Here is a 10,555-nt window from a genome sequence, read left to right as displayed (position 1 = left end):
CGCGGGTCAGCTAGTGATGTATATATTTAAGATCTAATGGATTATTTTGAACTGTTTAGAAAGTTCTAACGTTGGCTCTTATTCCTATCTATACTTATAATAAATCTGTAGAGAGGTCAATTCTGTACATCCATCCATACTAATATTATAAATGCGAAAGTAACTCTGTCTGTCTGTCTGTCTGTCTGTCTGTCTGTCTGTCTGTCTGCTACTCAATCACGCCCAAACTACCGAACCAATTTGCATGAAATTTGGTATGGAGATACTTTGATACCCGAGAAAGGACATAGGCTATATATCATCACGCTACGATCAAAAGGAGCAGAGTACCAGTAAAAAATGTTATAAAAACGGGGAAAATTTTCACCCATTTCTCTTATTGGACGCAAGCGAAGTTGCGCGGGTCAGCTAGTCTTGTAATAAAGGACCTACCAAATCTAAATATACCTTATCGAAAGCGGAGTTACCGCAATCAGTTATTACCATGGGTTCTTTTACAGCATTCAAATACTTATATCTTTGACATTTACTTAGTACATTTTTTAATAAAATTGGTAACATCGCGTTCTAATCCTGTCCAGAAATATTTTTTACGTATATTATTTATCATACGCCTTATCCCTGCGTGTCCACTTGTAGGTAGAATATGATAATCATTCAATATAACTCTCTTTGTATCGTCGTCTATAATCTTTTTAATACCTCTTATTACGCATAAGCGGGGTCCGGACCACTTAGGTAATTTATTTATATATTGAGCTAGCTCTTTAATTATTTTAATATTATAGTCATCTTTTATAATGTACACAGTGTCAATATTTAATTCCCTACAAAAGATTTCCATTTCCCTCACAGAGACAGCTCGTGTACGCTGCGATTGGGTAAACAGCTTTACAAAAGGCCGAGAGTGGTAGTAGCTAAACTACGTACTGTAAGTGCCCGCAAGTCCTGGATGATGGCTAAAAAGGACAAGAAGATCACCAACAACAAGATCTACCGCAACGGCAACAACGACCAAATATTTATAAACGAAGCCCTGCCCCGGTTCAAACGCCAACTCTTGTGGTGAGAAACAAACTGAAACCTAAAGGATATCAATACATCTGGGTGCAAAACGGCAATATATTAGTTAAAAAGAACAGCGAAGAGAAACGAATATTTAACATAAAAACAGAAAGTGATTTAGATCGATTCGAGGAATCGCCGGCCGATAAATAATAATAGCAAAAGAGATAACGCAAATAGCGAGCCCGGTACACACGACGTGATTTTTAAATATCAACATTCGATTGTATGGAAGATGATTTATTCACAGATGTTACGTATAAAAGATACTTCGATATGAAAACTCTAAGCAACGATTTAAGCAAAAAGACAGGCAACACGAACATAATGCATATTAACATAAGGTCTATTCGGAAACATTTCAATGAAATTATGATTATATTAGAAGAAGGCAACTACAATATAGATATATTAATTTTAAGCGAAATAAATATTAAGAAGGCAGAACTACTATTCTATCAAATAAAAGGATACGATACATATATATTAACGAGAGAAAACACTAGAGGAGGAGGTATTTTAATATATTCAAAAAGTGAACTCATCTTTGAGGCGCAGGGACTAAACACGGGATCAGTAGAAGTTTTACATGGTCAACTACAAAAAGGGAAGGAAAGTAGGACACATATTATTGCATTATATCGGCCACCACAAAAAAACAAAACAACATTTATAAATGAAATAGAAACTATAATAAAAAACATCCCTAGAACAGAAAATATTATTGTGATTGGTGATATGAATATAAACATCATGAACCACGCAGTCAACCTAGTACTACGAATTACAAAAGCACCCTGTGTGAATACGGCCAGTGTGTTATACCGTGCACGGAAGCTACGCGCGACGCGGTCGTCGACGGTTCGAGAGAGACAGCGTGTTTGGATCACGTGTGGGTGAGAGCGGGACGCAGTGAGTACGGAGCGACGTCATTCGTCCTTGAAGTTTGTGTGTCCGACCACTATGCAGTTGGAGTGTCTCTCAATTTGTGTGAAAGTGATGGCAATAGACAAGTGAATAAAAGATGTGATAGTGTACGAAAAAATGTGATAAGTGACAAACTTTTTAAACAGCGATTAGAGGAGTATGACTGGACACAACTGAATGATATATCGTGCCCATTGTTATTGTATCAGTCATTACAAAATGTATTTAATAATTTGTATAAAACATGTACAGTAACAATAACGGTAGGAAATAAAAGGAAAAGGCAGCCGTGGATAGATGATAGTTTATATACAATGTTGATGAGGAGAAATTATTTATTTAAAGTTTGGAAATTAGACTCAAAAAATATGAATAAGCGTTTGGAATATACGAAATTTAGAAATAAAGTACCTAAATAAACTAATAATAGAAGCTAAACATAAATATAGACAATCTGAAATACTAAAGTGCAAGGGCGATTTTAAAAAAATTTGGGCGAATATTAACTCGTGGCTGGGTCGGCAAAGAAATAGTTTAGATAATGTAATTACAAAACACTTAGGTAAAATAGATACAATAAGTAATATATGCAACAATTTTACACAAACTTTTACAAAAGAAATACAAGCTATTAAGCACATATGTAACGTTCAATTGCTAGATAGGGAGAAATACGTACATCCTTGTGACGTTACTTTTAGGTTTATGAAAGTAAGTTCGAGGGAAGTTGAAAAAGTTATAAACTCATTATCCGCCGAAAAATCACCGGGTGTAGATAGTATTAGAGCTAGTGACATTAAATACCTTGGGAAAAGTATTAGCCCTATAGATAATAGCTAATTTTATTAACATGTGCCTAACGAAAAGTGTATATCCGGATCAGCTGAAAAATGCTATAGTTCGTCCTATTTATAAATCAGGCAGCCACCTCGAATACGTAAATTACAGACCAATAGCTATATTGTCAGTAATTAATAAAATTGTTGAAAAAATAGTAGTCGGACAAATTAGTAAGTTCCTTGAAGCGCATAGTATACTCTCAGACACACAACATGGCTTTAGAAAGGGTAAGAGCACAGCCACAGCTCTGAATACTTTTGCAGATTATGTAAACGAAGGACTGGACTCTGGCAAACAGCTGATCGCACTTTTTATTGATTATAAAAAGGCGTTTGACACCTTAGATCATAACTTGTTATTGAGGGCGATGGAAGAATGCGGAATACGCGGACCCACCAATGAATGGTTCAGAAGTTATTTGAGTAATAGAAAAATACGTACTGTGGTCGATGGAACGATAGGGGATGACGCGGTAGTGAGCTTGGGCGTGCCAACTGGTTCAGTGTTCGGTCCGGTAGGTTACATTATACACGTCAATAGCGTTTCAAACGTAGTCATTCATTGTAGAGTGTTCATGTATGCAGATGATATGTGTGTCATTTATGCATCAAAAGATATCTCGCAGGCTCAAAACTATATCCAGGTAGATTTTGAAAATATAACTAAATGGGCACACGATAATGGCATCATTCTTAATATCAACAAAACTAAATGCATGCATATACATTCTCCATATAATCAGGAAGCAAAACACGTTAACAGAGACAGTATGAACATAATTGGACACACATATGACTGTTTACATAGAAATAAGGATCAATGTAATTGTGAAAAGATTGAGTATGTCGATAGCTTCAAATACTTAGGCCTAACAATAGATAAAAACTTTAACTTTGCAACACATGTTTCAGATGTTTGTAGTAGATTGAGATCTGTATTAGCTAAGTTTTATCAATTGGATAGAATCCATACTAATATTATAAATGCGAAAGTAACTCTGTCTGTCTGTCTGTCTGTCTGTCTGTCTGTCTGTCTGTCTGCTACTCAATCACGCGTAAACTACTGAATCAATTTGCATGAAATTTGGTATGGAGATACTTTGATACCCGAGAAAGGACATAGGCTACTTTTTACCCCGGGAAAATATCTCATTTCCACGGAAAACAGCGACAATCAGAAGAAACCGCTCCACCGCTTTTTACGGTTGCACTGGCGCTTTCACTAGATGGCGCTATTTGCAATATTAAATCGCACTATCATTACGTTTTATTTTATCCTAAGCTTTGGAGATTTTTAACCGGATTATTATGCTACTTACGTTATTCTAATCAGTTGAGGTTATACTCTTTCGAATTGATATTAGTTTGAAATAGTTTCCACTAAATATTTCGTGTTAGTTATAATAAATTTGTTTGTATATTCTTTTAAGTAGTTTTAATTACATTATTTTCGTATTTAATGTTAATATTATACCCATTTTGTGGTATTTGGTAGAATTTCGTGTTAGTTTAATTATATATTCTTATAAGTAGTTATGAGTATTATATTATAGTATATGGTCACCCATCCACGGAACAACCTCGGCAAGCGTAGTTTAACCTTAGAGATGGATGCGCGCGGTTGTTACTTAGCTACGAGGTTGTCTAATCTATACAAATATTATAAAGCTGAGTTTGTTTGAACGCGCTAATCTCAGGAACTACCTACTGGCTCGAATTGAAAAAATATTTTTGTGTTGACCATTTACCGAGGAAGGCTATTAGCTATATAACATCACGCTTCGGTCAATAGGAGCGGATTAGCAACGAAAATTGTTACAAAAACGGGGAAAATTATGACCCATTCTCTCTTATGTGACGCAAGCGAAGTTGCGCGGGTCAGCTAGTACTTAATAAGACCACATTAAGAATTGTCTATTATGCACTGGCTGACTCGTTAATTTCTTACGGCCTTATTGTGTACGGGAGAACTTTTATTACGTATTTAAAGGACGTGAAGAACTTACAATTAAGAGTAATAAAAAAACCTAGTCAGTAAGAAAGAAAAAGACATGTGCAATAAAGAATATGAAAAGTTATTTCCACTATGTAAAATACTACCAATTGATAAAAAGGTTGAATACTTAATAGGTTCAGAGAATTATTTTAGTGATGATTACAAAAATGTTGTAGAAAATAAATATAATACAAGAAGAGCTAGAGAAAAAAGACTGATTAAACCTAAAATAAAAAATTATTATGGAGAGCGTACAAATAAATATATAGTACCAAAAGTATTTAATAAGATTGATGTGTTAAGACAGACTCCCAGACTGAGCAATTACACCATTAAAAGAAAACTTAAAGCTACACTACTGAAAGACTGAATGTTAATATAATATAATTATAAACTTACATATAATAAGTAGATACATACATAACGTATAATATAAGAAGCATTATTTTATGTTTATCTAATTTTGTTGGTTGAAATGTTAATTTAATTTTTAGTTTTGTTGTTGATATTTATTATTTTGTTTTAAGTCACTGATTATTGTTTGTTTAGTTATTTAAGTATGTCATGTTAGTCAGTAAGAGCGCATTCTCGCCGTTAAACTAATAAGTTTGGCGAGTATAAATTAGTTAATAGAATAAGGTAAATTGTAAAAGTAAAATAAATAAATAAATCCATACTAATATTATAAATGCGAAAGTAACTCTGTCTGTCTGTCTGTCTGTCTGTCTGTCTGTCTGTCTGTCTGTCTGTCTGTCTGTCTGTCTGCTACTCAATCACGTCTAAACTACTGAACCAATTTGCATGAAATTTGGTATGGAGATATTTTGATACCCGAGAAAGGACATAGGCTACTTTTTAACCCGGGGAAATGACGCATTTCCCGGGAAAATTCAGAAAATTCAACGAAGTCGCGAAAAATCAATATTATAATGACATTGAATTAACGAAATTCCGTTGCCATGGCAACTGTTTTAATGGCGGATATGTCTTAGCGCGACTTCGTTATACTAAGAGATTATATATAAATAATTTTGAGAACATTTTTGGTGAAAAAAAAAGCATATTTTATATCATCACGCTACGACCAATAGGAGCAGAGTAGGTAACAGTAAAAAGTGTTACAAAAACATGGAAAATTCTGACCCATTCTCTCTTATGTGACGCAAACGAAGTTGCGCGGGTCAGCTAGTAAATAATAAATATAGTACGGTCAGACGACGAATACGCATAATCTCCTCTATCTACTGACACACACTTTTTAACCTTCTTTCATTCTTCCTCGTTAAGAAATATTAATTCCGTGTAATCCTTCGGTAGTTTTAATATCTCTACAACTCTCGGTTGATCAGACCAATGATCGAAGTATGATTACCAGAATGTTCAGTAAGTTTTCTTGTTTGAGCCCTTGTGAGCACTGACACGACATGTTCATTCATCGCCTTTAATTCTTCACTAGTCGTTTCTATGCGAGACAATGCATCTGCAGCTACATTGTCGCGCCCTTTCACATAAGCAACCTTATAGTCATACTCGTCTAGTAACAATCGAAATTTCAATAACCTACTGGAAGGATCTGTCATATTATACAAGAATACTAATGGTTTATGATCTGTTTCTATAATAAACTTTCTTCCATACAAGTAAGGTCGAAAATATTTTACCGACCAGACTATAGCTAGAAGTTCTTTTTCTATAGTTGGGTATCGACATTCGGCTTTGTTTAAACTACGGCTGGCATAAGCGATGGGCCTATGGTCAGCATTACATAACACAGATCCTATCGCATACCCGGATGCATCGGTTTGCAAAATAAATGTGTTGTTGTCGTCGAATAACGGGTATTGTAACACGGGGGGGTTTATAAATGAATTTTTTAAAGCTCGAAAAGATTTTTCACAATTTAGATCCCAATCGAAAGTTACATTTTTACGACATAAATTATTTAATGGTATGCATATTTCCGCAAAATTTGGAATAAATTTTCGGTAATAATTAGAAAAAGCTACGAACCGTTTTAGTTCATCAGCGTTTTTTGGAACGGGATAGTTATTTAAAACGATTTTATCCGGATCAGGCTAAATACTAGGGTGCTTCTTATTTATACAAAAAAAGTTTTTTTTTCAATATATCCCGCGTCACCTTTTTATTTTGTTCTAAGTCATAAAAAACTATCAAATTATTTTTTACAAATTTTTTAGACATTATTTAGAAGTCGCTACTAGCATTTGAAAATGAGGAAAAAACTTAATATCTGTTTTTTTTTTATTTATTAAAAAAATATTAATCATACACAAATTACACAAATAAAGTAATAAAATAGTGTCTTATGCTAACAACGTGCTTTTATTTGTATTTGGGTACTTTTGTCTAAAGTTTTTCACAACCAAAAGAAGGCATTGCTTTTGTTCCTCGTCTGTAGTAATTAATTTATTGAATTCTTCAATCAATGCAACGCCGCGCTCCGCAATATCATATTTAATAATTTAATGAGTTGGACGGTTTTATTTGCATTAAGTTGATACCTACAAAAATATTTAAAAATTCAAACTTTCACACTAGGTAGCGACCCCTCCCCCTCGGGGAGTTTCCACCTTGTCGTGGTGAGGGGGCTCAGTAGCCGTGGCAATCCAGCCACGGTGAAGCTAGGAGGGACTCAACCCGTAAGGCCTGACGTATTCGGGTTCGGGGGCTGCCGCCTCTTCGAGGTGGTGGTTGCGAGGAAGAAAACCTCTATAAAAAATTACCCTTGGCGGCTCCGTTCCTCATCCCACAAACCTTTGGGTCGGTGGTATGGGGAGCGGTTCTGGCTGGTGTGGCGGGAAGCAACGGCAGGTAATTTCCTCGCGGGGATTGCTGGCCGGGGCTTCCAGGCCAGTGGGGGGGAGGACGGGCTCACCCGGATTCGGTATCGTTTCCGGGTGAGCAGACTTCAGTCACCGTCCTCAAACTCGTTATCCCGGCGGCGGCGTCGTGGTCACGTCTCGCGGCCGCTGTTGGGACCGAGGGCCTTGCCTTAATTGGCTGGGCCGAGAGGAGAAAACCTCAATAAAAAACATTAGGTTAGAATGCCCGTGAAACCTGCCCGACCTCACGGAGTAGATAGGGTTACCCAGGTACAGGGGGCTCTGCCTGGGTGGACGGTATATTTCCCCCACACTCGTGGGATTAAATATGAAAAATTTGAAATCTAAAAAACAAAATAATAATAATGGAGGAGAAGACGAGGTCCCTGGTGGGGACGAGGGGGTATTTAGGCGTCCTGCGACGCCTGAAGGTACCCAAAGGTTAGGGGGAAGTGGAGGGGGTTCCAGGCCCCAGACACCCGGAGATAGTAACCCGCTCGCGGAGCTATCCGAGGGACGGCCTATGTTTCTTAGGCGTCCGTCGATTAGCGATAGCGAGTCGGGAAGGGACGGGTCTGCTTCTCCGGGCAGAACCCGTCTGTTTAGAAAGGTGCGCCCGGAGGTGCAAGAACACGGAGGGAGCTCGGTCTCCGGGAGAGGCAAAGGTCGGAAACGATCAGTGTCGGCCACGCACCAGGAGACCGAGCCTCTAGTCGCGGAGACACCACGAAAGGGGGGTAAGAAGAAGCGTGGAAAGGCGCGTTCCCCTCTTTGTAGCGAGGAAGATACGGACGTGGCCATGAGTGCTGGTGAAGACCGTGCTCCACAGGTGGAGGGGCCGTCGAACCGGGAGCTGAAGGAGCTGCCCGCGTCAGACATCGCTCAGCTGGTTTTGCGGCATATGGACGACGTCCGCCACGTTGCTGACCGCTCCGCATGTCTTAAGGGAACGTTTGTGCGGTCCCTTAAGGAGGCGGAGAAAGAAGTCCGGCGGGCAGCGTCGGAGTTAAGTTGCCGGTCCGCCACAGAAGAAAATATGAGGCTTATGGCGGAAAACCACCGCCTTAGTGTCAGGGTCGACCTCCTCTCGCAGGAAGTGGCGGCCCTGAAGGAGATGGTGAAGTCCCTGCCGGAACATTCCAGACCAGCCGAAACAGGGTCCGAGGTGGGGTCCGAATTCGACCGTAGGATGGCCGATTTCCGGCTGTTTTGGGACGCCCGCCTCGGGGCCATCGAGGCTAGGCTTCCGCCGGAGCCTCGGATCCGCCCTCCTCTGGCCGCGGACAAAACGAAAGGGGTAGCGCAACCAGCGCCCACCTTGGAGGCTACTGTCCCTCCGGCTTCGACACCTTCTTCGGCCCCCACATCTTCCACTCCGGGAGACGGCAAGGCCGCCAAAGGCAAGGGCAAAGGCAAGGGGAAGGGGAAAAAGACGGGCGGTGGCGTTGTGCCGCTCCATGAACCAGATCCCGCCCCAAGCCAAACTGTAGGGGGCCTTTCAGCGGCCCCACCGGTTCCGGCACCCCTTACCGAGGGTTGGAACATTGTGGCGCGCAAACGCAAGAAGAAGGGGGCAAAGGCCGCTGAACCGGCGCAGACAACGGTAGCCGTGGTCGCTAAGCCCCCTTCTAAGAAGCAGGAGAAAGCAGCGATCCCGCTGCGCCCCCCGTCGACGGCTGCGATAATCTTGACGATGTCGCAGGATGCCGTCGGGAGGGGCGCCACCTACGCTGAGGTGATCGCCAGGGCGAAACAGAATATCGTCCTGGCGGATCACGGCATCAGCGGGATTGCCAAGATCTGTGTCGCTGCCACCGGTGCCCGGAAAATGGAAATCCCCGGGCCAGATGCGGAAAAGAAGGCGGACTCCCTTGCGGAGAAACTAAGGGAGGTCCTGAGGGGTGACGCCATAGTGTCCAGACCCTACAAGTGCGTGGACATACGGGTCCGGGGTCTGGACGACTCTGTTACTCCAGAAGAGGTGGCCCGGGCGATATCGCGTGCGGGGGGCTGTCCAGTGGACGCGGTTAAGGTCGGTGTGGTCCGCAGCGGTCCGCGTGGTGAGGGAACGGCCTGGGCTAAATGCCCAATCCCAGCCGCGAAAAAGGTGGCAGTTGCCAGAAGGCTGCTGGTGGGGTGGGTCTCGGCCCGGATTAGCGTGGCCGAAGCCCGCCAGATGCGCTGCTTCCGGTGTCTGGGTGCAGGACACACGCGGGCCATGTGTGACTCCGAATGTGACCGCAGCGACATCTGCTACCGCTGCGGTCAGGCTGGACATAAGGTGGGTCAGTGCTCTGCTGCGCCGCGCTGCGTCCTATGCGCAGAAGCAAAGTTGCCTGCGGAGCACCGTCTTGGGGGTCCCTCTTGCAGAGCCCCCAAGCCCAAAAAGAAAGGAGTAAATGCCTCGCAAAAGACGGGGGGTAAGGCCCCCCAGAATATTAAGAGCGGCCAGCCGTCACGGGCCGGGGAGGCGATGGAACTCGGCAACTAAATAATGGCCGAGATCAGCCTCCTCCAGGCGAACCTCAACCACTGCGCCGCAGCTCAGGATTTACTGCTCCAAAGTATGGCGCAGTGGTTGATACATGTGGCAGTGATCTCCGAGCCCTATGTGATTCCGGCCCGTGATAATTGGGTCGGGGACCTAACGGGTTCGGCGGCCCTGATGAGGTTGGCGTCGCACGGCTCGCCACCCTTCGAAAAGGTGGCGACGGGTCGCGGGTGTGTGGCGGCGTCAATAGGATCCGTGACGGTGGTCGCGTGCTACTGCTCTCCGAACTGTGTCCTGTCTGACTTTGACCAATTTCTACAAGAGGTGTCAAGGCTCGTCAAATGGGCACAGCCCTCCCCCGTTCTTGTGGCCGGGGATTTCAACGCCAAGTCTG

At 42.1% G+C, this 10,555-nt stretch overlaps 1 protein-coding gene across 1 annotated transcript; it reads left to right on the top strand.

The window, feature by feature from the left end:
- The first annotated feature begins 955 nt into the window (after positions 1-955).
- Positions 956-10,161, top strand: LOC142986584 (uncharacterized). Its single transcript, XM_076135097.1, has 2 exons — positions 956-1,065; positions 8,205-10,161. The coding sequence occupies exons 1-2, from the start codon at positions 956-958 to the stop codon at positions 10,159-10,161; spliced, it is 2,067 nt and encodes a 688-aa protein (XP_075991212.1).
- Positions 10,162-10,555: the final 394 nt, after the last annotated feature.

This window comes from Anticarsia gemmatalis, chromosome Z (assembly GCF_050436995.1).
Source record: "Anticarsia gemmatalis isolate Benzon Research Colony breed Stoneville strain chromosome Z, ilAntGemm2 primary, whole genome shotgun sequence".
Classification (NCBI taxonomy): Eukaryota; Metazoa; Arthropoda; class Insecta; order Lepidoptera; family Erebidae; genus Anticarsia; species Anticarsia gemmatalis.
This window is presented reverse-complemented; position numbering and strand designations above follow the sequence as displayed.

Excerpts from the sequence above, each read along its gene's own strand:
- LOC142986584 (XM_076135097.1), top strand. The coding sequence starts at position 956 with ATGGCTAAAAAGGACAAGAAGATCACCAACAACAAGATCTACCGCAAC. Across the intron at positions 1,066-8,204 it reads TTCAAACGCCAACTCTTGTG|GCGTCCGTCGATTAGCGATA; the intron begins GTGAGAAACAAA and ends TATGTTTCTTAG.